General features: G+C 49.7%; 3 protein-coding genes and 1 non-coding gene across 10 annotated transcripts in view; 2 read left to right on the forward strand and 2 right to left on the reverse strand.

Moving 5' to 3' along the window:
* The first annotated feature begins 570 nt into the window (after nt 1–570).
* On the forward strand, nt 571–10,519 carry LOC101649547 (RNA-binding protein 4B). Of its 6 annotated transcripts, none has more exons than XR_006680748.1 (3): nt 571–989; nt 6,945–8,927; nt 9,100–10,519. XR_006680748.1 is itself a non-coding variant. In XM_045297223.1 (3 exons), the coding sequence occupies exons 1-2, from the start codon at nt 578–580 to the stop codon at nt 7,607–7,609; spliced, it is 1,077 nt and encodes a 358-aa protein (XP_045153158.1). In that variant the 5' UTR covers nt 571–577; the 3' UTR covers nt 7,610–7,618; nt 9,100–10,519. The 6 variants fall into 6 exon arrangements, 4 of the variants coding, with proteins under 4 accessions (XP_045153158.1, XP_045153159.1, XP_004713626.1 ...); XR_006680749.1 differs by having other exon boundaries at nt 9,933–10,519; XM_045297223.1 differs by having other exon boundaries at nt 6,945–7,618.
* LOC115872021 lies at nt 3,406–3,528 on the forward strand. The gene has a single exon (XR_004047606.1). It is a non-coding gene; the product is annotated as a small nucleolar RNA SNORA26 (small nucleolar RNA).
* Nucleotides 10,520–18,897: 8,378 nt separating the features above from the next.
* On the reverse strand, nt 18,898–25,883 carry LOC101648201 (RNA-binding protein 4). Of its 2 annotated transcripts, XM_004713564.2 has the most exons (4): nt 25,788–25,870; nt 24,588–25,011; nt 21,078–21,759; nt 18,898–19,326 (listed from the first exon to the last, which is right to left on the reverse strand). In XM_004713564.2, exons 2-3 carry the CDS (start codon nt 24,997–24,999, stop codon nt 21,086–21,088), a joined length of 1,086 nt encoding a protein of 361 aa, XP_004713621.1. In that variant the 5' UTR covers nt 25,000–25,011; nt 25,788–25,870; the 3' UTR covers nt 18,898–19,326; nt 21,078–21,085. The 2 variants fall into 2 exon arrangements, with proteins under 2 accessions (XP_004713621.1, XP_045153192.1); XM_045297257.1 differs by lacking the exon at nt 21,078–21,759 and having other exon boundaries at nt 25,788–25,883.
* A 37-nt stretch (nt 25,884–25,920) lies between these two features.
* Nucleotides 25,921–27,119, reverse strand: part of RBM14 (RNA binding motif protein 14) — a 15,124-nt gene continuing 13,925 nt past the window's right edge. The window contains exon 2 of the mRNA XM_045297256.1: nt 25,921–25,980. Within this exon, the coding sequence (XP_045153191.1) occupies nt 25,964–25,980 (17 nt within the window). The 3' untranslated portion in view covers nt 25,921–25,963. The remainder of the gene's footprint in view (nt 25,981–27,119) is intronic.

Here is a 27,119-nt window from a genome sequence, read left to right on the forward strand (position 1 = left end):
GGGCCTCACTCGTTGCGGCGGGAGGGTCCGGGGTGGCAACGCGAGGAGGCGGGTCCGGGTCTCCGGAGGCGGGGCAGGGGTCGGCTCGAGTCTTTGTTGGGGTGAAGGAGCTGGGCGCTGGGCCCCTGGGGGGCTCCCAGTTTGGATCCAAAGTGGGGTTTTTCATGCTTTGAGCATGTCGTCGGGAAGTCGCGCTCGGAGGAGCGCTACACAGATTTCCCTCCAAAACCGAGCCGCTCGCCTCCGGCTTGGCCTCTTCCCCCAAATCCCAGAAAATGTGCTCTGAGACACGAGGCGGCACATCGTGTCATCTCGGGCCCGCCCGCTTTTGTGGGGATGGCCCGCTCCCTCGCGTTTGCAGCTGGCCATCCCAGCTGGCACTTTTCGGAAGGACTCCCCTCTCCGCGTCCATTGAGAAGGATGAATGGGCGGCCGCGGGAGGGTGTAGAAAGGGGGGCAGGCACCCCTGACGAAAGCACCCTGCCACGCACCCACACTCCTGACCCCACTTCCAACGTTTGAAGTCTTGGTGTTTGTGGGTCCCGCCCCCTCCCCCCCCTCCCAGGCTGCTGTCAGGATGGTGAAGCTGTTCATCGGCAACCTGCCCCGGGAGGCCACCGAGCAGGAGATCCGCTCGCTCTTCGAGCAGTATGGGAAGGTGCTGGAGTGCGACATCATTAAGAACTACGGCTTTGTGCACATAGAGGACAAGACGGCGGCCGAGGATGCCATCCGCAACCTGCACCACTACAAGCTGCACGGCGTGAACATCAACGTGGAGGCCAGCAAGAACAAGAGCAAAGCGTCCACCAAGCTCCACGTGGGCAACATCAGCCCCACGTGCACCAACCAAGAGCTCCGGGCCAAGTTTGAGGAGTACGGGCCGGTCATCGAGTGTGACATCGTGAAGGACTATGCCTTCGTCCACATGGAGCGGGCGGAGGATGCCGTGGAGGCCATCAGGGGCCTTGACAACACCGAGTTTCAAGGTGAACCGCCCTGCAGTGGTCACAGTGGGGGGACCTGGCTCAAGGTGGAAGAGATCAAAAGAGCTGGGGGTGGGGTGGGAGGGCATGGACTCTTTCAGCCTGTTTTAGCTGGAAACGTAGAGTGTGTTATGCACTGCACAAGTTCCTGGCTAGCGTGAGTAGCTGTGCGCCTGAGTGGTAACCGAAAAGCAGGTGCTTCGAGCCCACCCAGAGGCCCCTCAGAAGCAAGAGCACTGCCTTCCGAAGCCTGTGGAGCAGTTTCCCTCTGTATACACGGCCACTGTGAATGAGCATCCACTGGATGGGAAACCACACGCTCGCTGCTCGTAGGCAGTTTGCTGTGGCATGAGCCGGCGTGCTCGGTGTGTGCAGGTTATCCCAGACAGGCAGTGAGCTTCATTCATGGAGCGCCCTCCTGAGTGATGGCAGGACAGAGGTCTGACTTGCTGCTTTTTATTAAGATTGGAAACTTGATGTTTTGCGGGGTTTGTACTTTTTGTTTCTGCCTTGGGTCATCATGTAGTGGTAGAAAAGGGGAAACTGCACTTAGAAGAAGCCGTAAGTCACACGGTTAGGTGGTGAATCTGGATCTAGGCGAGTAACTTGTGGGTACTCAAGTTTGCTCTGCCTGAGGACTATATAAAGAAGCCTTGGGGGCACTGTGGGTTAGGCATAAGGCTGCCAGCTACAAGGTCAACAGTTCAAGCCCACCAGCCACTAGCTGCTCCCGTCAAGGTTTACCGTCTCTGAAACCCTGTGTAGGGTGGTTGTGAGTCAGAATTGACTCCGTGGCAGTGGGTTGGGTTGGGTTTAGAAGGCACTGTAGGAGCAGCAGTGGGGACACAGTGGTTAAAGCACTAAACTGCTAACCAGAAAGGTCGGTGGTTCTAAACCGCTAGCCAGCTGCTCCATGGGGGAGAGAGGGAACAGTCTGCCCCCATGAAGGTGGCAGCCTTGGCCACCATGTGGGACAGTTCTCTGGCCTGTAGGGGCCCCTATGAGTGGCAATCTCAACGGTGGGTTGGGGGACCAAAGAAACCTCATCCACCACAGTGACCAGGACTGCCCCTCCCCATGTGCTACTAATTAATCCTGGGGAGGAAGAGACCCTTGAAGGAAGAGAGATGGTTACTAGAAAAATCCAGTAGGTGGAATCAGCACTGCTTCTGTGGAGATTTCAGCAAGGGCATCATTAAGCATGTCGCATTATTCATACCAATAATACAGGTATGTGTGTTGTCATTGATATCACAGGAGATCATCTGAAGACCGTCTAGAACTGTTCTGAAAAATATGATCGCCCCCAGCCACCCATCGCTCTGTAAGGTCACTGAAATGAAATAAGATTTTCAATTCTGACCCTCGGTTGTGCTGGCCTTACGTCAGGCACTTGGGAGCTACGTGAGGCTGGTGGCGACCATGTTAAGCGCAGAGCGAGAACTTTTCCATCACCTAGAAAGTTGTTGGACAGCCCTGCTCTACGAGTTTTTTGTTGGCTGTGTCATTTTGGACCACCCGCGTGCACAGCCACTTTTCTGGTATGTAAGTCCACATCCTTTTTGTCCTGAGCGCCACTGAAAGGGTTATTGAGAAGTGCATGAGGGTCCTCTGCTAAGAGAACAGAACAGCAGTAATGGGAGAAGCGGAAGCAGTGGCCAGGAAAGGGGAGGTGGTTGGCCTGCAGACATAGGAGCTCGGGAAAGGTGCTCCATGAGGCACCTGAGACCAACCCTTTATTGCCCCGACTTTCACTACTCTTGGGAGAAAGGGCCATGCTGGAAGCACTTACTGCAGACAAGTAGTCGTAGGACTTTGGACAAGCAGCCGAGCCTCCCTGTGGTTTGTTCCCCACTGAAATTAGAGGACAGATTCTGGGGGGTGCGTGTGTTGGCAACAAAAGCACAATCTGACGAGAGTCTAGTGTCATGTGGAACGGTGGTGCTTCTCGTGGTTGCAAAGTGGTTTGACCTGGCAGTTACGCTTTCCTTGTGTGTTTACGTCTTTGGGGATAGTGCTGCACGCCACGCAGGTTTAAAGATGATTCTCATCTTCATTGGGTGGGGGTGGGACAAAGGGACAGTGAGGAGAGGAGTAAGGAAAGGGCCTCTCAGAACAAGCAGAGTGCAGACAAAATGGGTGAGCCTCGGGTACAGACTACACCTCCTCCCCTTTTTGGTATTGGGTTGGGTAAAAGGAAAGAAGAAACACGTATGAGGTTAAGTCTCCAAATAATGCTGTGTGGGAGGACAAGCCAGGGGGGAGAGTTGGTTGTTCTAAGTTTTTGGATGCAAAAATGATGTTTTCTGAACCTCCCCCTAATTCACAAAAGTTAATTTTTAAGAAGGGAAGTATTCCCACTCGGGTTCCAGTTTACACACGCACTGTTTTACCGCAAAGTGTGTCTGCTCCCTTTCTTGTGCCCTTTTAAGGTTGCTGCGGTACTTTAAGAGGCTAACACAGAAGGGTAAAGCAAGTCTCCATTAAACCCAGAGATGAGGTCGGCAGAACTCCTCTTTGGATCCTGTCTGGAGTCACAACTGAAAAAAACGGGGGAAATGTGTCTGATACAAATTCTGTCTGTAATATACTTGTCTTCGTCTTGATGGGGATTGCCTGCCAAACAGTGCCCTCTGATGGAGGCTGCTGACTTGTGTCACTTCAAGCAGAAGTCATTCCAGTGACTTGCTTTGGAGATTCCCAAGGGTAATCTTGATCATTTTTCCTAAAGGACACAGTAGGGTCATGGAGGCTTATTATTGAAGAAAATAGGGGAAAGGCCAAGAAGTTGAGCAATTTATTTATTTATTTTTCATCATGAACATGCTGTGCCTTGCTTTCTTTGAGGGTGGGTGGCAAGGGCTGTTTTCCAGAAGTTGTGTTGGGATTCTCTTGCGCATCCACCCGATATCCTTGATCTTGCCCTTTAGGGCTTCTTTCTGTTCCCCAAATGTAGAGAATGTTTTAAAGGAGCACAACTTGAGTCTGTTTCGTATGTCAGAATTCCCATTTTGAAAGAGCACAAGATGCTGCATGGAAGCGTTGAGAGGTGGAAAGGCTGCCTTCCGAAGTGTAGAGATCCAGATAGAGGCTATGTCAAGGAACAAGAACTTCACATTTTGATATTTTAGTTTAATAAATTTCTGTTTATAGCAATATTTTTTTACTTAGCCTCCTTTAAAGGAAATTAAAGTAATTGTGGGGGAGTTGGTTTGGGAAGGGGTGGGGTGGGGTTTGCTTGTTTAAACGTTTTATTGTGAATTGGGTTATGGTGGGCTGAGCAAATCAGTTTTCTATTTACTCTGCCTCTGTTTTGTTTTTTGTTATTGATGGTGATTCCCACAGTGTAGCATCACTTATCCTGCTCCCTCCCTGTGTATCCTGTTTCCATTCCTCTGCCTTTCATAGCCCTGAGCTTTGTCCTCAGGTAAATGCTGCCCTTTTATTCTCTGCATATGTATAGAGTGCCCTGCTTCTCTTTATATGCCTGTTTGCTTGTCTGAAATTGAGCAGTGGGGGAAGAGTTCTGGTCCAGACCTGAACAGTGGCTGAGGGTCCTGGTTGTAGGGTTCCGGCAAGGCTCGGACCAGTAGACCTGGTCTTTCCCCACATTTTCTCCTCCACTCTTATCAGGGCCTTCATGTGTGACTCTGTTGGAGACGTTGGTCATGGTGCCAGGCACCGTCTCCTCCTGGTCTCACGGGGCAGGCTTGTGTCCATGAGGTCCGTCCAGTAGTCCTTCAGACTGATTGTTTCCATCTTCAGTTTTCTCCGCCCTTCTTTCTTCCAGGTGGGAGAGAGATATATGGCTGCTTATAACCTTTTAAGACTCTGGTTGGTACTCACCAAAGTAGGATGTCAAAGATCGGCACATAGAACTTTCTGGCTGAGTTGTTGTGCCACTTGACCTTGACTCTCAGGCCATTGCCTCTAGGTATTTAGTTATTTCTCAGAAGTTTTCATAACTATTCCCTTTTGTGCCCTACCACATCGTGAATATATTTGCAGCGTGGGTAAATTTCGTTACTGTTAGGTGCTGTCCAGTTGGCACCTATGAACATTGGAGCCCTCTGCACAGCAGAATGAAACACTGCCCGCAGCATCCTCCTTGCTGGTGCAGCTGCTAGGTCAGTGCATCTCCTTGAGGGGCTTCCTCTTTTGCTGCCCCTCATGACCAGTTAGGATGCCCTTTTTCAGGAACTGGTCTCTCCTGATAACATGCCCAAAGTATGTAATACTCCTATAGAAATAATTTCTGTCAAACACAAAGGAGGGGAGTTAAAAAACTTGTAGAAAAATTACATTTTCTTTAAATTTCTTTTATCCAGGAACACGACGAGAGAAAGTTCTGCCCTGGAGGATCCCTTGCATTTATACCCAAAATATAATTTAGGTACCAGGGTATCATGTTTTTGTTTGTGGGTTAAAGCCTTTTCTGCCTCAGAAGAGCCCCACACCAGGCGTCTTCTGAACCCTCACTTCTGTGTGATGAGACGGTCATTTCACTGTGTGTAGCTTGGGAGCAGAAGCCACAGAATTAGGGGACACATGGGTCTTTCTGGATTTGCCTCCTCAGCAGCAGAACAGAACTCAGGAGTTTTCTTCCTGGCTGGGTGGAAAGCTCTACTCTGTACTCACTGCCAGACTGACAGTGTCTGTCTGTTTCCCTCCCTCCACTGACACAGGGATGGAGTGAGCACAGCAGTGGGAGCCCAGGGTTTCTCAACGGGGCCAGCATTTGAACACTCTCATCTAGTCCAGCTTTCAGAAGATAATCATTTCCTATTGGTTGGCAACAGGGTTGAGTATCTTGTAACTTTAGGAAATCTTGAGGCATTTGGCCTCTGCTTAAAAAGGCAAGTATTAGAAAGGGTGGAAATCAGCCAGAAAGGCGTGGACTGAAGTGAGGGCTCTGCGCCTCTGCTGTCTTTGGCCTGAGCAGTGCTGCGGTGAGGGTGGGGGTGTGCACTGTCTGAGGCATTTCAGGGCTGAGTGACTACCAAGAGTGATCCTATCGAGAAGAGCATCTGGGATGCGTTCATCCGAAGGGGACCCTGGGCCAAACCTGGAGCTCCCTTCAGCTGCTCTTTGGTGCAGGTCATTCCCAGAAGCGGGGCTGTGGCTTGTATGGTGGTGCCCATAAACAGTTAGGCATTTCCTGGGGCCTGAGGGCTCAGCATACTGCCCCCAGGTGTTTCTGAGGGTCAGGCGGGTCTCTTGTCCACAGTAGGTCTGGATTCCACCTGAGAAGGGGAAAGTAAGCCCTGGTGGTGTAGTAGTGGTTACATGTTGGGCTGTAATCCGTATGGTCAGCATTTCTGCTGGAGAAAGACTGCGCTTTCTACTCCATGAACAGTTACTGTCTCTGAAAACCACAGGGACTGCTATGAGTCAGCGTTGACTTGATGGCAGCAGGTTTGGTTTGAGGGAAGGCTGAGGTGAAACCTGCAGAAGGTGAAGCAGCTGGTAAGCCATGTATGAGCAGTGCGTCTGTCAGCCAATAGCACCCTCCGGCCAGCCCCACCTGCAGAACTGGCTGGAGGAAGCAAGCTGGACTGAAGGTGGCTGGTTTTTAAGCCACTGTAAGTGCTCGGGTTTCATGTGCCCCTCTCACCAGGACAGACTGGCAAGATGCTTCCAGTGGAGCTGGGTGGTGGTGGGTGTTCTATTCAAAGTGAGGGCAGGTTTTGAATGACTAACCCACAGAGAAGGGTGTACACTCTCTCCATTCCCCGGGGGTGAGGACAGGAAGTTGCGGGAGGCCGGGGAGTAGAAAGTGTTACCTGGTCTCGGAGGACTCTCCATCTCCCCCTTATGTTATCTGGAACAGCTTCCTGAGATAGGCTCACAGTGCATGCACAAAGAAGCTACAGAAAGTCCGGGGGGGGGGAGATGGACTTGCGTGTTGGGGAAGCTAGGGGGAGTTGTAGTAAAGCTCTTTGCATCTATTTCCTCAAGGCAAACGCATGCACGTGCAGTTGTCCACCAGCCGGCTGCGGACTGCGCCCGGGATGGGAGACCAGAGCGGCTGCTATCGGTGCGGGAAAGAGGGGCACTGGTCCAAAGAGTGCCCCGTAGACCGCACAGGCCGAGTAGCGGACTTCACGGAGCAGTACAGTGAGCAGTACGGGGCAGTCCGCACACCCTACACCATGGGCTACGGGGAGTCTGTGTACTACAACGATGCCTATGGAGCCCTTGACTACTACAAGCGTTACCGGGTGCGCTCATATGAGGCAGTGGCAGCGGCCGCAGCGGCCTCGGCATACAACTATGCGGAGCAGACCGCATCCCACTTGCCTCAAGTCCAGAACACAGCTGTGAGCAGTCAGCTCAACTCCACTTCCGTTGACTCTTATGACAGACCCCTGCTGCCAAACTCGAGTGCGGCTGCCACTTCAGCTGCTATGGCGGCTGCTGCCACCACATCATCATATTACGGAAGGGACAGGAGCCCCCTGCGCCGAGCTGCAGCGGTTCTCCCCACGGTTGGCGAGGGCTACGGTTACGGGCCAGAGAGTGAGCTGTCTCAGGCGTCAGCCGCTGCACGGAATTCTCTGTATGACATGGTTCGGTACGAACGGGAGCAGTATGCAGACCGAGCCCGGTACTCAGCCTTTTAAAGACTGGAGGTGAGAGCGGGTAGGGTGTGCTTCCGAGTCCGGGTGGTTTTCTGGAAAGAGACCCAGGTTTGCTAGAGGAAGCTAGAGCCGTCTGTTTGCGGCCAGGACTATATCCAGAAGGCCCGATTATAGTCTTACATTTTAGCGCAAGCCTGAGGCTCGTGCAGCCTTTGAGATTTGTGTGTGTGGCTCTAACCAGATTACTACTTTGGAGTGAATAACAGACACAGTCTGTCAGTGAAAATAGCATTCTTTAACCAGGTATGCACACATCTGGGTTATAGACCAATAAGTAAGAGAACTAACATTTGCAGAGTACCTGGTGTTTTTTTTTTTTCCCCTCCCTTACAGGTGAGAGAACCAAGGCTTGTAGAGGTAAATTATTTTGCCCAAATTCATTTGCTAATCCAGAGGTAGCATCGAGCCTCCAATTCCAGGCGGGCTACTTCCCAAACCCCTGCTCTTTCCACTGCAAGATCATGGGTGGTGTAGAGAGTCCGGGTTTGAGAGTTAGGAATAAAGGGAGAATTTAAATTTTAGACCATTTGCTGGTAAAATCACTTCCTGAGTCAGGAGTCTTTTTTTTTTTAACCAAAGGAGCCTATTCTTACACCATTGATGTACAAGCCAAAGAAAATCCTGTTGCTTAGCTTGGTTCATTTCTAAGAGGCTTCCCTGAGAGTTGGCTGTTTGGGTGCCTCTGCCCCGGGGGAGCCCCTTCTTTAGTGGTCACCCAGAGGCCCGAGTTCTGCACAGCCACCATGTTCTCTCCGCACGTTATACTTCCATTTCTTCCAGCCTTTTTCCTTTGAGGAGCATTTAAGCAGTTCAAACGGGTACTTTTTTAATGTGTATAAAACCCCATTCCTGGTGACCCTGAATATTTTGTCTCCTACTTTAGGAAATGTATTCCAAAGGTGTTGACAGGCCAGGAATAACTAGGATTTTTAGGAGACCGATAGTAAATCTCTTCATCTGAGTGAAATTAGCTCAGGAGTTTATACTCCCTCCCGTGGATTTTCTTGTATGTTGAAATTGAGGTAGCATTGTCAGCCGAGTTACCAATGTTCCTAACTCACCCCTCTTTGGTTTAAGTGTAGAAGAAAAGAAAATCATTGAAATGTGCCCTTTTGTGCAACATGAAAACAAGTGTGGTATGAACCTGTGGTCAGTTGACATCCAGGGCTGTGACGAGGACTGGGGATCAGCGGCGGCCATCAGCAGTGTGTGTGTTGCAGTCTTGACCTTCCATGGTTTGCTTTGTCATGTATGCTTTGAATGCAGCTGGATCTGCCACGGAGAAAGATAAGCCTCGGAAGTAAGATGGTATCACCCGTTCGATAACATCTATTTCTCTCACATGTTTAATTTTAATATTGAGTTAGTATTTTTGTGGTCTGTTAGGGTACTTTAAAGTGAATGTTGGCTGCGGGCAATGGCTGTTAAAGCTAACCTCTTTAGTGGTGACTCCTAAAAAACTTACCTTCCAGGTGTGAACATCAAAGGGACTGAATAACCGTGGGTTGTTGCAGTCCCAGGAGCCAGGATGAAACACTCCACAACTCTTGGGGAGCCAAATTCCAGTCTCACCCTAGCAGAACGGATCCAAGAGCATGGCAACTTTTGAAGTCGATTGGCACAGATGCAGACCAAGATTGGCCCTTTGTAATAAGTAGAGGGACTTGGTGTGAGTCCACTTTGGGATTCCCATCATCAATGGGAGAATTAGGAAGCGTTTGCAGTGATTTCATCTTTTGATTTGGAAAGGGAGATGTGGCCAGTTAGGAACACCAGGGGGACCAGGCCTCTCTCTGCCTCCGACTGAATGGTGTACAGGTGCGGTAGAGTTCAGTAAATGAGCTCTCCTGGATACCCTTTGCTTTGTGAGTTTCATTTCTGAAAACTTGCTGTGGAAGATGAAGTTTAAAAAGGCAGAGTAGTGCATTTGGCCAGTTTTTGAGATCTGGGCGTCTTCCTGCTTTTCTTGGACCCCAAAATTAAAATTGTGGTTCTTTATAATGTTCATCCGTTCTTTGTTACAGCCATGGTAGCTCTATTAACGGGGGGAGGGGGGGACTGTAAAAAGATGGATAAGAAAATCAGAACACCACAGTCTTCCAGAGACTGTAGCTGTGTGTAGAGGCCTCTCTACTGATGAGTAGCTTCCTGGGTAATTACAGGAGTTAGTGGTCGAGCCACACTCAACGTGGTTTTGCCTGCTTTCGTTTCCCCCTGGCATACAGGACGGGACCAGGGCCCCTGTTCTCGGAGCCGAGCCGCCCCCTGGCATTGCGTAAGCCTCTTGTGTTGTGCTCTCTTTCAGGTAGGATAATTGCGGACTGAACCCTCGGGCTGCGATCATAATATGAGAGCTTGCTCCGCGCGGTCCCCTTTGCCGGGATGTTTCCATTGCTTCATGTTTCAGTAAACAAAGGAGTTTGTGACCAACTATGTTTTCTCTCTTTAATTCTTCTAAGTTGACTTTTCTTTCTTCCTGATACTGGTCTCTGTAGCCTCTCTCTGTTCCTTACACTGTCAAGCCTCTGAGCAGCTCTAGGTAAGGATTGCGCTACCTACCCCCACTCCCCTTTCTGCCACTAGCACCCCGCCGGCCGCGCAGCTTGCTTCCCTTGGGAGGTGAGCCTGCTTCCCTGCAACCACACCTGTCCTTTTCAAATGACCGTGTGGTGGCCACCAGCCATCCTCTCCTCTGTTCCCTCTGGATCCTTTCTGACACTAAAGCTAATCTGAAATTGCTAGGACCATTGGGGGCCTGGGTGGGGTCTTGGGTTGTTTTGTTTTTTATGTCTGACTTGTGATCGTGGTGCAGCCTTTGCTGAAATTCAGCCTTGTTTTCACTCCACTTCCCCTCCCTCCCCTTTTTGACAAATAAACGTTTCTAACACTTGAGTATCTCTTGGTGCTTGTGTGGTTGTCATTAATCTTCGGTATTTTATAGCTCCTTTCCAGTCATGCTGTCTTCCAAGTTCAGAAGAATACAGGACAGAAATGTTGGGGAAGGCAGTTAGGCGGGTGCTGGCCCCTCAGCTGTCCTCTTGGACTACAGAGAATACGGGGCAGCTGGTGGGCACATACCTTGCCTCGAAGTAACCAGCACCACTGCTTCCGACGCCGTGCACATTAAATGCCCCGAGAGACCCTGCATTGGATAAGGTGAGGCCAGCATCTCTCCAAGGGGTTTTCTAGTTCAACTCAATTGGCTTCATTTGTGGGGGCCAGCTCAGCATCCTATCAGGGGGTGTCAAGCTAAGATGGAAGACAGCTTAGTTCATATAAATAGTGTAAATTTGAGTTATTTTAAAAGGTCTTTTGCTGTTTAAACTATGTTAGCAGTAGCTATTGGTTAAGAAAAAAAAAATTCCTCAAATATTCTGTTTTAAAAGATTGACCTTTTTTTTTTTTTTTTAAGTAAAATGAGTTTTCCTGATTGACTTAATCCTATTTAAGCTTCATTGCATCCTGTATGGAACCACTTTATTGATATATACGAGGGGGTACCCCCTCCAAAAAAAAAGCTCCACTGGGCAGAGCGTTCTTAGTATGTGTTTTTCCTGCTAGGTAAGCATCTGACTGAGTTAGTGCACCCAGTTCTCTGATCACAGTGAATTTATTTTGTAAAAGCAGTTTCACTCAAACCTCATTTTTTGTGATGGCCAATTTCAGAGAATAGCATGTGGCTGTGAAATTCTGTTTCCTGATGGGGGGAAATGCCGTAGAAACTGTTGTGATGTTGAACACCGCTTACAAGGACAGTGCATGGGAGCAACTCAAGTGTATGAGTAGTTTTATAGTTTCAAAAAAGGTGAAATACTGATGGGTAACCTCGTTCTGGATGTCCATCAACTTCCTGAATGGGCAAAAAAGTCGACATAGTTCATTTGGAGTTCATTCCACCAGGTCAGAGTGTTAATCAAACTTTCTATTTAGAGGTTCTGGAAAGATAGGGTAACAGTGTGTGACCCAAAAAGGTCTAATTTGTGGCAGATGGGGGACTGGTTTTGCCACCAGACAATGCACCTGCTCATGCAACCACCTCGCTGTGCCAGTTGTTTTTGCAAAAAACAGCATGCCTCTCTTGCCCCATGCACCTTACCTCACCTGACCTCACTCCATGGGACTTTTTGTTTCCGAGGCTAACGAGGGACATGGAAGGGCAGCGAAGAACAAAATAAGGGAGGTGCTGTCAGCCATCCAAACAGATGAGTTTGAAAAATGTTTCCAAGAATGGAATCACAGATTTGAAATATGTATTAAGTGTAATGGAGGGTATTTTGAGGGTGATAGTGATTTTGTAAAAACCTTTAATACATAGTTTTGAAAAAAAATATTTTTTGTACCTACTCCTTTATATATTAGTATGTATATATAAATAGCATATTTGTAATATAACACATGTATCCCAGATAAACTTAAGGAAAGCTGGAAGTTCTCAAGGATTTGCTTTGGCTCCAAATCAACACTCATAAAAGCAGCAGTCAGGAAATCAAACCATGTATTACAGCGGGCAACTCTGTCTGAGCCTCTTGTCAAGCATTGAGGAAAGTTGTCGTTTTGAAAGGACTAGGATGCACTGACTCAAGCCATGGTTTTGTGGTCACCTCATCTCTGTGTAAGCGGGACAACCAGTAAGGAAGCCACATGGATGGGTTGGAATGAATGGTGTCGGGAGAGGATATTGAAACAACTCCCAGGACAGGTCTGTCTTGGAATGCTCCTTAGAGGCAAGGGTGGTGAGATAGGCCCTCTCACAATTCCCAGTAGAGAGCAGTCCTTGAAGGAGGGCATAGTGCTTGGTAAAGTAGCTGGTCAGTGAAAAAGAGAAAGACCCCCAACAAGATAAATCTGCACGGTGGCTGAGACACACAAATTGGGAGGATGGGGCAGGCTTCCTTTTGGTGCATGAATTGGAACCATGACACTTAACAAGGGAAAATTTGGCATGTAAGTTCTGATTGCTGGTGAACCTAATGCGAAACAAAATTCACTGCCATAATCAATATGGACTCATGACAGCCCTTTAAGACAGAACTGCCCCGTGGGTTTCTGAGACTAACTTGACGAGTAGAAAGCCCCCTCTCCCATAAAGCCGCTAGTAGTTTCCAACTGCCCACCTTGTAGATTGCAGCCCAATATATAATTTCCAGCCAATTACACAGCCAAGGTTTTGTTTTGCCTACTTTATACTTGATCCTGAGAATAAGGGTCCAGACATCTGGAGTGGGGGGAGGTAAGGACAACCTGGAGAAGTGAACCTGTCCAAGCACACACACACACAAGGCCCACATTAGCTTTAACATTCCCCAGGAGGGACAATTGCTCTTGCTTTACAAAAGGAAAAAAAATACTGAGATTTGCCTGTGATTGATCTGCAAGGCACAGGGAAAGCCGGGAAATTATATGCAGACGATGGCTCTGCTGACCTCACCGTAATCTCTGATCCTCCTCTACCAGGGCCTGAGGACTTACTGGCAGTGTAGAACATCTTGAGAAGCAAGTTTTCTGCAAAAACGACTGCCTCAGCATTGTCCAGTGAAACCTTTGCTGTGATGGAAGTTTCCTTTTACTGTTTGTAGCTTACAGTGATTAAACTACCTGTGCTGCTAAGTGCTTGAAATATGATGAATGCAGATGAGGTGGAACTTTACAGTAGAGCAAGTGGCTACTTCACAGCAGTTTAGCTCATGAGTCGGGTTTCCTAGTGAGCCCTGCAGAAGTATGCAAAAGATCTTCCCACAACCCACCTCTTCACTCCTCCCACAAGAGGCCTGGGGGAAGGGCTCATTTTCAGTCCTTAAAAAACAAAAAAAGTGTTCATTTCAAAACCTTGGTTCTTAGATGAGAAATGTACTTTACAGGTACAAAACTCCCTTTCATTCACCTGGACTAGTCTCTTAACAGGTCATTTCAGCATCTCATGAAGCCCCTCCCACTATAAGCTCCTGTGGCAGTGGTTCTCAACCTTCCTAATGTCGCGACCCTTTAATAATTCATGTTGTGGTGACCCCACAACCATAAAATTATTTCCACTGCCATATCATAATGTTGCTACTGTTATGAATCGGGCAACCCCTGTGAAAGGGATGTTCAATCCCAAGGGGTGGCAACCCACAGGTTGAGAACCGCTTGTCCTAGGCTCTTTGTACCTGCTCTGAGTTCCAGTCTGGGGGCATGGTGATGAAGCCCGCTTTGATCACATTTATGGTAAGTCCCAAGGAGGGACCGACCAGTACCGAGTGTTGTGGCTATTCCATCAAAGGGAGCAATGGCACCTCTGGTATCAGGAAACAGAGGCCCAGAGAGGCAGTGCAATAGCCATCTGACGGTAGTAGGAGAGCCTGGCATGTGGTGGTAAAGAATTGCATGTTTGCCCTAAATAACAGGTTTCAAGTTTAGAGGCATCAGGATCAAATACTTCTTTCTTAAAAGACCACTTATCAGAGGAGGAAAGTGAATGCAGGGACTTTATGGAATAATGAAATTGAAGATAATAGTTTTCTCTCATAATTCTTGAAACCCCCTTGTATAATTGGTAAGATATGGTCTGGTACCTACCAAGAACCCTGGTAGCAGTGTGGGTTACACGTTAGTCTAACCATGAAGTCAGTAGTTCAAAACCACCAGCCAACCTGCCATAAAGATTTACAGCCTTGGAATCCCACGGGGGCACTTCTACCCTGCCCGTGGAGTCTGAGTCAGAACTGCCCCAAGGACAAAATCTGTTCCAGATCCCAAACTAAAGGCACAATCACCCTGGCTCTTTGGGCCTTGTCCATTTCCTGCTGCAACACCACCACAGGAAACCTGTTTTAACCTCAATTCCCAGGGAGCTGCTTTGGTTTTTCAGAAAAACATAACTGAAATCTGTCCAACTGTTTGTTATGTGAAGCTGTCCTGTCAAGATGGTCTAGTTCATCTCAGATCAGTAGGCAACAGGCATCTCCTTCCCCATGAGTAGCCTGGACCAAGTTGATCAGACTGGGGAAGTTCTATGCCAAAGAGGTGCCAATGTCCAGTGTCAGTATTCCTTACAATGACATTCAGCGAGCACTCGCCTTGTTGAACCAAGTACAGACAATACTGGACAGGGATACTGAGGAAACCAAGAGGCTAGGGCCGTTGGGGAAAACCACGCTCTAACAGAGTGCTCTGCACCCTTGTTGGCTTTGCAGTCAGAAAACAGGTGAGAACAGTTCACTGACTTCCGCGTGTGTTCTTCCCTGGAGCTAAGCACTGCCTCTCCTGAGTCACACCTGGCTGCACCATCCCAGCCTCTCACTTCCATGTACTGCTTTACCTTCCATAAAGAAAGAAACACAAGTGTACTGGGTTAAGGTCTTAGTGTTAAGCCATCCTCATCTGGCTAAGAATGAAAAGAGAACTATTAGCATGACAAAGTACTTTTATTTTTATAAGCTATTGCCCCAAACATGATTCAGCACAAGTCGATGGACAGTCCATTATCCCACCCTCCCCTTACTCAAAAACTCACTGCCATCGAACCGACGTGACCTTGTAAGACAAGGTCTGGCCCTGTGGGTTTCTGGGGCTAACTCTTAACTCTACGGGAGTAGAAAGCACACACACCCCCATCTCTCCCTAGCAGCAGCTGGTGGTTTCACACTGCTGACCTTGCAGTTGGCTGCCCAACTCGTAACCACCATTTCCTCCGTTTCTAAGGATGCTCACAGTTCTCCACTTTGCGTTCAGGAATTACCTGATGTCTCTTACAGAAGGATTTGGCATTCAGACACATGCCCACCCATCCACACTTCCCTCTCAACCTCCCAATTTTACTTTTTGGTGCTGACAGGAATATGACTATTTAATTATTCAGTTGCACGACATAACTGTTTTTTGGCACAAGTTCTTGTCTGAAACGAACATTTCCCTTATTTTCTATGTACTCATCAGTAATTCAGAGCCCTGGTGGCACGGTAGGTAATTGCCCGGCTGCTAATCAAAGGCCGGTGGCTAAGTTCCCCCAGCCCCTCCCTGGGAGAAAGATCTCAGCCGTGAAAACCCTGGGGGGCAACGCTACAGGGTTAGCAGGTGTCAGAATCGACTCCATGACAACAGGCTTGGTTTGATCAGGAATTCCACCCCAAACTGCACAGGAATGTCGTCCCCATGTTCCCACCCCCGACCACCGCTCTTCAAGCCTGCAGCAGACTTAGCAGTCCTGGGACTTCTCACGGCCATCATGCTGGGAATCTCTTCCGCCTCTGCCTGTGTGTGAATTAGGAGTGCCAAGCAAACTGGATCCCAGACCCGTGAAAGCCCTTTACCGCTGCAGTGCGATGGTCTACCTCTCACCGCACCCTCTAGTCAACTTCTGTGCGGAGGGCGGGCAGCGGTTTAATTTGCGCATTCCTCCCAAACAGCCTCAATTTAGGCTATGCCTGGAAAATGAAGTCAAAGTTAAGAGGTCTGACACCCCAATCAGGAGAGACAGGCAGACTCCGGAACACGCAGGGGCAGCCGAAACGATCTCGAGGCGGCCAGGCGAGGACAGGCTAGAGAGAGTTGGCAGCTCCGACATGACTAGAGGTTGCTGTGAAAGAAACCTTGTTCATGTGATTAATGTTTAAAATCAGTCCATCGGAAGGGGGCTTAATAATCATAATTCCAAGTAAAGGTGAGTAGACCTAATTCAATCAGCCAAAAGACCTTCAGAGCTTCAACTGAGGGGTCCGCCTCAGACTAACCCCATGTTTCCAGCCTGGCAGACCTGTAGGGTTCAGCTTGGCCAGCCCACACAATCGCGAGTGAACTCCCTGGCTAGGCCTCATTCTCTTTGTATCCTGTTTGGTTTCTCTGGAGAATCCCCAAAACAGGCACCAAACATTCAACTTTGTATTCTCCACAAAGCGACTTACACAGCAGGCATTGGTGAGTTCTTAGCAAACTGCATTCCCAGCTTGTGTGGAAATGCTCATCACTGTACTGAACGGAGCAGCAAATGGTCAGTGACTATGGGGAATCAGTGTACTAAAAGGCACTTAGTTACCCTTGAGGGACTAACGTACTATGCCTGAGGTAGGTGATGGTAATAGAATTTTTGCTCATTTCACTGCAAAGTGTGATCGGAATGAAAATACTGCATTTTAAAGAGGCTTCGAAAACCTCACGGGCAGCCCGTTACGTTTCAATCTGTTTCCCTACAAGCGTTTTGGAGCTACTTCCAATAGAAAAGCCAGCAACTTCAGACTTTCAAATCATCCCTCACAAAAAATCAGTTTGAGTCCATTTTCTTAGTATTTTTCCTCTCCATCAAGAGTAAACCAAGAATTACATATGAATACAGCATTAAGCCAGGTGAGATTCTGGAAGCTGCAGGAAAACTTGCCCAACTATTACTGGGATATCAGGGTCGCAAAGACAGAAATGGCTACTACACACACCCCAGTCCTCACCCTTAACAGAACTGACTAAACTTTAACTGGTTTTATAAAACTACCAGAGCGTCACATTGGTTCAGCCCAGTTCAGTCACTCCCAGGAAGTCGAAACTTTTTAACGTGGGTGAACCGGAACTGTAGAAACTCAAGGTCAAAGGCCTGCTAGGAACGTTGTCTTTCCTAGAACACAAGGACCACTTGCATGTTGCATAGCAATCATTCTCAAACCAAACCCACTGGCTTTTTGAGTTAATGCACTCAGCGGCTCCGAGGAGAGGCGGTGAGTCTTCACGGGAGCAGATGGCCTTCCTATTCCCCTACAGAGCAGCTGATGGGCTTGACCGATCAGCCTGGTGTTAGCAGTCCAACAGTTACCCAACAGCACAAGACTTGATTAGCTAAGCCTGAAACAGTGAGTGCCTTGTTCGAGATGGCCGCAGACCTCTTCTTTAAATGTCCCTTCCCATCTCTAGTCCTGGCAATAAAATAACCCAATCTCCTTTAAGGGTCCACTAGTGCCCTTCAATCCACCACTGCAGGGCTCCCACCTGTCTTTTTTGTTACTGTTCCACCTGACAACTCTAATGTGGTCTATTCCTCTTAGGTTTGTTTTGCCAGCCGACTCAGTTCAACTGGGACTACCCAGTTCAATTTACTAGGTCCCTTCACGGTGCAGGAGCACCAAGGGCTCAGCTGTCATTGGTAGTTCAAACCCACCGGCTGCTCCAGGCCGTTCGACTCCATCCTCTGAAGTCCATCACTGGCTTGGAATGACTCAGTCAAGTTTTTGGTTTGGCCCCCAGACTGAGCTGACGTGTCAGCGCTGAGGGCCACCCACCTGAACAGACCCGTCTACGCTCACGTTACCTTTCTCACCAACCACCTTACAGCTACCTTGAATCCACTCCAATTCCAACTCTGCCATCAAAGCATAGAACAATGTTGGGTGTGAAAAAAAGTAGGTGGCCAAAAGTGGAGAAAAAAATATGGGCAAATTCAGGAAGGGGGCTGGCTCCCCTAGAAATGCAGAATGCTGACAAGAGCTATGGGCTCTTCTCACTCCCAGTCCTGGAAATCGCTGCACAACTTCTATCTGGAGGTGAGGTGGGAGGGCAAAAACATAGAATTCCAGTAAGTCTGACTGGGAGGCAAAGTCAGCATAACAACATTGGGATAAGGAGCTCCTCCCCCCTGAGCTGACCCTGGCCTCAGTCATCTACGAACTAGAGACTCAGCCAGAGGCAGCGAGTCAAAGGTCTGGGAAGTTAAACTGGAGGTTTATGTGAACCCTGCTTATGCCAGAAAAGGTGAACTAAGGGTGGTGGGTGGCCCCTTCTTACACTCAACCCCAACCATCGTTTCAATTATCCAAAGCTCGCTGCTGGGTCTTCCATCACCTTGAGGCTCTAAGTACAAACAGGGAGGTGCAGGCAAGTATTCTTTGGATTATGAGAACGCCGTAAAAAAGGATGAAAACAGGCACCCAAAGGTGTTTCTGGCCCAGAGGTTAACAGAATGTTTTGTTGGGGCCTGGCTTTTTTTTTTTTTTGACATGAAAAGAATGGAATTTTTAAAGTCTACCCCTTCTGTAGAAGTCAGACTAGACGCAGTTTGAGTGGTGATCCGGTGATCCACAAGGGGCAGGTGGTGATTAGTTCTGCAGGAAGACTTCCACCTCTACCTACCAGTAAAACTCATTGTTTGGTAACAAAGTGGGCCAGGGGAGGAAGTCTCTCTCCCCGGAATACGGTTATCTGTCTACATTTAACCTCTTTTCCTTTTACCCTGAACACTCCCCACACCTCCCCCCGAGTACAAATAAAGACTCAAAATAAGCCCAAGCAAGAATACTCTCAAAACACACAGACCCTTAAGTTGAAAAACCATTTATTTTACTGGAAAAGAAAAAAAAACAGTGATTCAACTCTACCCATCTACCTGCCACAAGCCTTTGGCCCAAAAGAGACCCAAAAGTAGTGACACTCTCGTCAAGGTTATTTCCCAAATCCAAAACCCACCGGAAGCAGGAGATGGGACGCACAGCACAGCTCCCACTTTCTGCACAGTGCGGCCTGCGGGAGAACAGAACGTGAAGCTACACAAGTACTGAAGAACAGGGAGAGACAGGAAAGGGGGAAGGAGAGGCAGAGGAGGTCTGAACGTACTAAGGTAAATTAAGGTCCATGGTTCCTGAGGGACTGAACGCACAGAGCCGAAACCGTCCTGGAGACAGGGTACCACGAAAGGTGTATTCTCATGCACAATCGCGGCTCGGACTCTCAGCCCACACACAGCCCACCTGAAAGAGAGCACAACACAGGGGCTTATAGCAGAGTGCAAAAGGCTATTCCCATTCAAGCTACTGAGACGGTCTTTACAAAATCTGGTACCTTGACACTCGTCTTAATTTTATACACACCTGCCCAAGCGATACAACCACCTCCAAAATGGGGTGCATGTATGTGTGCTCCTTGAAGGCCAAAGAGTAACTTGGGAAGGCTAGGCAATTCAGGGGTAGGGGTCCTTCATAAATAAATATAAGTGAGCCTTCCTGAAAGTTGGCAAAGCCAGCTATAGTTCACTAGCACAATTGTCATTGGGGGGGGTGGGGGTGGGGTCTGCTAAGCTCTCTGGAGCGGAAGAGGAGGGGATGAGGATGTTTTAATCTGGGCGTTATCACCAAGGGCCAAGTTAAGAACCTTCAAGGTCTGGGCAAAAGGAACGCCAGCTCACCACAGTCGTCGTAAGATGTAGGGGCGCATTCTCTGTTCTGCTAGTGTAGATCATAGTTTTCCTAAATGTGTACTGAAACGTGTTCACAAGCTGCCACACTATGCCCTTCAAACGGTTTCTCCTTTTTGTTTTTTCTCCCTCCGGCCCAGTGATGATCTTCCATCTACTGACTGTGCTCTGTCATCACTTTGTTACTTCCAAGGTACAGGATTTATGGTGTGCAGATGGCAGCTACTCCAAACAGGGCACTGAGAATCATCCTTTGGTGCAATAGCTACTTCTAACACCTGGAGCCCAAAGCTGGCAAGCAACAGAAGGAAACACATTCAAGTGGAGCTGAATGGACAGGAGGTCCAAAACCAAGGTCTGAAGGAATAAACGCCAGTGGGCTCCAGGTAAAGCTGGTGGTTCAAACGCTGTTAGTGTCCATTAGCCACTAATGGGAAGAGGAAAGGAGCGAGCTGCTTAAGGCAAAGATGCAAGCTCTGATTCCAACATCACAAGACAAGTTATCCAGGTGTGTGGGTTTATTGTCTATAACACACACCTTGAAAAACTGGTGAGGGATTTTAACCAAACCTTACATCATGGAAACTTTAGAAGGCAGGCTGGGGCTGAACTCAGACTCTTAGGGGGCAGAGTTGAAGACAAAACTAGCAGTGGGGTGTATCTACTCGGAGAATGAGTCCGAGCCAAGTGAAAAGGCTGGGTTCTGTTACCTTATGGAACTCAACGTTATGACAACCACCTCTTGTCTACTCCTCGCTACCCCAACTTACCATCCACCGAGTTCCTCCGCTAAAGCTACAGTGCAGGGCTGGACTCTTCAAGATGTCACTTGGAGAGTCTTCAGTTACTGGGATCTGAGCAGTGACCGCTAGTGAACAACTGTGGGGGCTTTTTTCATGACAGGTCAAATTAAGCCTTTCTTATAGCAAGAAGCAGAACCGGAAACTTGGGAGAAAGCTCAGTAATGCTGCAGACCTAAGACCCTCTCAGCAACGGTCCTGAGAAACAGCACACCTGAGCCGAATTCCTGGGTCTCAGGTTCAGTTCGATTACAGCACACCGGTCTCCGTTTCATTTGTTTCCCAGACACAAGTAGAATCAGATCAAGTCCCACTACCAGGAGCCCTGGGGAAATGGCCACAGATTTTTACGTATTTCAAACATTAGGCAGGTGGAATCCCTGGCCTCTGAGTCAACCTGGTAACTTCATCCTGACCCCGCAAAAGCAAGCAAGCAGGGCAGCCTAACGGGAGCCCTTAGGTTGCAGGAGGGACAGCGAACCAGACAAGAAGACCCCACAGCTCTCACCTCAAGCTTTAAAAGGCTGAGTACCGCGCCCGATCCGCATACTGCTCCCGCTCATACCGGGCCATGTCGTACAGGGAATTCCGCGCGGCTGCCGAAGCTTGGGACAACGCGCTCTCATGCCCGTAACCGTAGCCCTCTCCAACCGTGGGGACGGGGGCTGTAGCGCGACGCAGGGGGCTCCGATCCCGCCCATAATATGAAGAGGAAGCTGCAGTAACAGCAGCAGCTGCTGCAGCAGCGGCAGCAGCAGCTCCTGAGGTCGGCAACAGGTGTCTATCGTAGGGATTGAGAGAAGTGGAGGTGAGGTGACTGGTCATGGCTGTGTTCTGGACTTGTGGCAGCTGGGACAAGGTCTGCTCTGCGTAATCATACGCGGAGGCAGCGGCAGCAGCCACTGCCTCATAGGACCTGGCGGCGCGGCAGCGCTTGTAGTAGGCATCGAGCGCTCCGTACGCGTTGTTGTAATACAACGAATCCCCATAGCTCATGGTGTAAGGCGTACGCACAGCTCCATATTGCTCATTATACTGCTCGGTAAAGTCTGCCGCGCGGCCCGAACGGTCTATCGGACACTCTTTGGACCAGTGCCCCTCTTTCCCGCACCGATAGCAGCCGCTCTGGTCTCCCATCCCGGGCGCAGTCCTAAGCCGGCTGGTGGACAACTGCACGTGCATTCGTTTGCCTTGAAGAAACAGACGCAAGAGGGTTGCTATCACTCTTAGTCATACCCCCAGCCCCTACCCCAGACAACGGTCATAGCAATGGCTTTTAGCTAGACAACTCCAATGTAGGGCTACTGCCCAAGTGCCAAAAGTTAAAAAATAAATAAAATAAATAAGCAAAAGCCTAACCTATAGATAAGCATAATGACCCGATTCAGGCCAAAGACCAGGAAGATGAAGCCATATTTTAACTGTGCAGCAGTCAAAATGCTTAAGAAACTGCCCTATTCGAAAGCAAGCCTGTCATCCTTTGCCAAGTCCACCCCTGACAGCGGCCCAGTCCAGACAGGTTCAGACCCTGTGCTCACCCCTCACTGTATCAGCAGGAAAAGTCTACGGCCAGTTTCTCCCCCCAGGAATGCAAGAAAATGGAACATAAGATCCTAAAGTCAACACTAATCGAGTAAAGCAGATCTCTGGCCAGGAAGCAGCAGCAGCAGAGAGAGGCTGGGAGACTGCCTCCCTCTTCCTGGACGCTTCCAATGGCTTCTTCTGATATTCTCTCTAGCAAGCATCCTTTATAATTAATTGGGCAGCTAACTTTCCTGACCTCCAACTTGGGCGAAAGGTAACAGAATAGTAAACGAGAAGATTATGAAAGACAGGGGCGAAGAAAACAGGAGACTAATTTGGGGTGTTAGCCATGGACCACAATGCCACTTTAGTGGGACTAAATTACAGTCTCCTTAACTAGGGACCTGAGATCTTCAAGACAATATTAATACTATTTTCCTTTTGAAAATCATTATTTGTATCTGGAAATAAGGGTTACTTCAGAAAAGTCTAGCCAAAAGTGGCCATTTACTAAACAAAGAAAACAAAGATTGGCAAGCTTTAAGTCTGTTCCCAGATGCGTTGTTACCTCTTGTGATCTACCAGTTCACTAAGCAGCAAGATTCAGGAGGGATCCAAAGCCAGCCAAAACTTTCTGACATAGCTGGCAAAGGTGCATCCGAGCATGCAGGTGTCAAAAAGGGAGTAATTAGAACCAGGAAGTCAGTAATCTACCCATCACACTTAAAAAGTGTGAAATACACAAGTGTACCAGCAAAAATGAAAGTTTGTTAGGGAAGCCAGAGGGGCCAACAGGCTATAGTCCTGGTTTAACAGACTGGGTAAATTTAAGTTTTAAGTTATCAAGAGCAGGAATATGCAACTAAGCATCTAAGTGCCTTAAGAGTAGTAGCTGTGGCCATCTGGCATTTGCCCTGGGGTGCACTTTGTGCAACTAAGAAATTTATAAATAACTATAAATTCTAAGGATGCCAGGAAAGTTGGATTTTTAGGTAATAAAATATTTTTTCAATGGGAAGCAATAAAAAAATGAGCCAGAGTTGGTGGGAAATATGCTCAGAGACATACACACACTACAGGCTTAACTACTGCAGCCCACACATTCCTAGAACCCTACTAAACCAGTGTTGGAAAGAACAGCTAACACAAAAGAAAAAAGGAGGACAATAGTGGAAGCAAGCATAAGCAGGCACCACCTAGAGTCCAAACGCCCTTGTTAACACTACAAGAATCGTTTCTCCGGGACCAGGCCACACACACTGCTCCTCCTAGGCATGTCAGTGTGGAATAGTGGTCAGACAGAAGACATCAAACCACAAACCTGCCATAGGGGCAGCATTTGCTCCCAATTAAGTTGTTGACAAAAAAATCTTGCCAATTAAAAAAGGAAAACAACCTAGACCTTAGAGACCTGTGATGCTCTTCTCTAACAATGCACAGCAGTACCCGTGGCGACACAGGAAACCCAGATGACCAAATCTCCAGGTCTAAGAACGGGCCCAATTTAAGGAAAATAAACACTGAAGGGAGTATCAGTAACCCTCAGCAAGGGCAGCAGTCAGGCAGAGAAGCAGCCTCGACTTGTTCCTAACATAGCTGAAGTTTAGGTGAGAAATGTAGCAAGGAGTTGTAGAGCTATTCCATTAATTTGGAAGTAATTACATCCAAAGGGAAAACTGTCTGACATGTTTCCTCCCCCACCCCGCTAGAGTATAGCTAACAATTCACCACGATTATCACTCCCTCACTGAAACTCTTGTCATGAGTATAGAACTTAAGGTGGTTATCATCCAAATAAAATGATTATCCCCATCACCTGTGCTACCCTCCAAGAAACTATCATTCACATGTCTACTCACCCAAGATGCTGAAGACCACACCCCCCCAGCCAAAGAAAAGATTATGGTCTCTGAATCCCAACACATCCTGACACTCCTGTAAGCAGCCCAATACTAGAAAATAGTCTGGTCCTTGAAGCAGAGCCACCACTGGGGCCTGGTCGAGCCAGAAATCCAAAGCAGCATGGGAGACAGCCCTTTAAAGCCACCATGTATCTTGACTGGCCTGGAACAGTGAACGGGAGTAGAATGGGGAACAAGCCATACTGGGAAGCTGCTCCTGGATGTGTGGCTTAAGCTGCCTTTGCCAGGTTCTTCACACGTGAAACACAATTCAGGACAAAGTATGAATGCACCCCCACTCACCCCCCAAATAGAAAAGAGAAGGGGAGGACAGCTAACTGGGGAAGTCTCAAAGATAAGATTTCTGCACTGATAAACATAAAAGTTTCAGGGGCTCCAAACCAAAGACAGTGGTTTCCCCAGGGGGAGCCTCAGAATCCCATTTTAAAGTCACCTCCCACCCATACTTAGTCCTTTACCACTAGCAGACAGCTGTGCCTCTATTGTTTGTCCTAACTAAATCACCCTCTTTCCTGCTCAGAGCCTTGTGCTCAGCCCTCCTACAAGCCCTCTACTCAAAGAGGGCGGTTCACCTTGAAACTCGGTGTTGTCAAGGCCCCTGATGGCCTCCACGGCATCCTCCGCCCGCTCCATGTGGACGAAGGCATAGTCCTTCACGATGTCACACTCGATGACCGGCCCGTACTCCTCAAACTTGGCCCGGAGCTCTTGGTTGGTGCACGTGGGGCTGATGTTGCCCACGTGGAGCTTGGTGGACGCTTTGCTCTTGTTCTTGCTGGCCTCCACGTTGATGTTCACGCCGTGCAGCTTGTAGTGGTGCAGGTTGCGGATGGCATCCTCGGCCGCCGTCTTGTCCTCTATGTGCACAAAGCCGTAGTTCTTAATGATGTCGCACTCCAGCACCTTCCCATACTGCTCGAAGAGCGAGCGGATCTCCTGCTCGGTGGCCTCCCGGGGCAGGTTGCCGATGAACAGCTTCACCATCCTGACAGCAGCCTGGGAGGGGAGGGGGGGAGGGGGGGGAAATGATTCTAACCGAGGACTCAGGCCCACCACTAAAAACAAGACGACTCCACTGGTCCTTCAGTGGCCAACTTGTCCAGTATTCTCTAGCACACGCACACCTCCTGAAAGGGGCCGGGGCCTGGCATAGTGCCCACGCCAGAACCTGAGGGCAGAGGGCAGCACTAACAGGGAGGGCCCCAGCCAACTACTTTCGCGGGAGGAGAAAGGGAAGGGCGGGGCGGCCAGGCTTCCTAGGCGCCGGTAAGTAGTGAGAAACCGGGGTCGGGCAGCGGGCTCGCTAGATGCAATGTCTCAGTCGCTGCGACTTTTGAATTGGTCCTCCCAGGAGTAGGGGCCACCATTTCTAGTAAAGCGGGGGCTTGCTCGCATGTCTGAGGGCGTGCAGCGGGGAAGCAGCGGGAACGGCCAGGCGAGGCGGCTTTCAAACAGGGTAAGGTCGGGGGCGTTCTAGAAACGAAGTTGCAATTCCTAAATCTATCAAAGGGGCGGTCTTCCGAGCCGCCACCCCGACGCTGGGCCGCGCGCCCCGCCGGCTGGAGCGGGGGTCGGGTGCGCGCGAGTATTCCCTGGGGAGGCTGTGGGGGAAGGGCTGCCCCGGGCTTGCCGCGCAATGCCGGGCTGAGATCGGCTCCCCTTTAGGGTACGGAGACCACTAGCACAGGACTCCCTCGAAGCCCAGGGAACGAATGGTTTGTAGAGCAGAAAACGGGGGAGGAGAGGAGTTAGAACGGCTCGAAATCGCTCACCCGCACACGGAAACCAGCAGGCGCTCTTCCTCGCGGCGCGGACGCTTCTGACAAAACGCTAAAATGGCGGCGGCCGCAGCGGTGACTCTGGGTAGGGGGAGGCGAGCCTGCCGCCGATTGGCTGCTAGACAAAGCCGGAGGCGGGCGTCCCCGCGGATCCTCTTCCTGGTTGGCTGTCACGGACGCCAGTTACCTGAGAGGCCGGGAAGAGGTGGAAACGTCAGTCACCCTGGAGTTTTTATCTGAAGGCCAATGAACACCAAACTGGCGAAGCCGGCGTCACGGATTGGCTGCGAGGACGGCGTCAGGGAGGGACTACCGAGCCCCGCGGGGAGCGGCCCGCCATTAAGCGGAGCACGCTAGGCCCCGCAGCAGCAGGCTTTGGCTCCCCGCCGCCGGCTTTCTGTACGAGCCGCTCACCTCCACAGCGCCCCGCCGGCCTTAACCTTCCCCTCCACCCCACGCGCCTCTTTTCGTGTCCGACACGCCGTGCCCTGGCTAAAGGCAACGTGTGCAATGGCTTCCGCCAGCCGCAGGCATGCGCCGGGGGGAAACTGCGCACCCTCCCCCCTGAAGAAACGGCCGTCTCCGTTTACCACGCCTCCGCGAGCCAGGAGACCCCTGGGGCACCCTGACTTCAACGGGCCTTCAGAAGGGCGGGCTCGGGCGGGAGGAGGGGGCAGCGTGGGGAGCAGACAATGGCGGGTGGCTAACGCGGCCCAGAGGCTTTACCCAGAAGCGCCGACAGTCGTCTAGGGACCGGCCTCCAGCAGTCCACGGCGAAGACGGCTCCTCGGCGACACAGCGGGCGTTGGAAACGGCTCCAGCCCCGCCCCGGCCCACCAAAAAACTAGAGCAGCAAAGGGTTGTCATTGTTGCGTTTTATTGAGCGCCATCAGCCAGAGTTCCAAGATTAAAAGCCTCATACCGACTTTCGAGGGTAGAGTAAGCAAGTCACAATCGGATTGAAACAAAGTACAATTAAAATAACGTTTTCCAGAGGCCGGTCCAGCTTCTCCTCACATTCTCCCGTTGGCTTTTTGTCACAATCACTGAGAAGGTAAATCCTACTATCGGATCGCGAGGGAATCCGAAAGGGGAGGTGCACCGGATGGAAGAACTTAAACACAAACCCAACAGCTGAAAGCTGTGGGTGTCAGGAAAGGGATCATCAGGAGTGGAGACACCACAGGCAAGAACACACAATCCTACTGCCAGTGGGGTGGACTCAGCTCCCAGGAGGAAAGCAGAACTGGCCCCCCTCAGGGCTCCTCCAAGCACAGTATGCTCCCTAAAGGTATGGAGAGGATTGAGGGTAGGAGGGAGCAGTCA

This window comes from Echinops telfairi, unplaced genomic scaffold (assembly GCF_000313985.2).
Source record: "Echinops telfairi isolate 266 unplaced genomic scaffold, ASM31398v2 ScPeMD7_7417;HRSCAF=8455, whole genome shotgun sequence".
Taxonomy (NCBI): domain Eukaryota; kingdom Metazoa; phylum Chordata; class Mammalia; order Afrosoricida; family Tenrecidae; genus Echinops; species Echinops telfairi.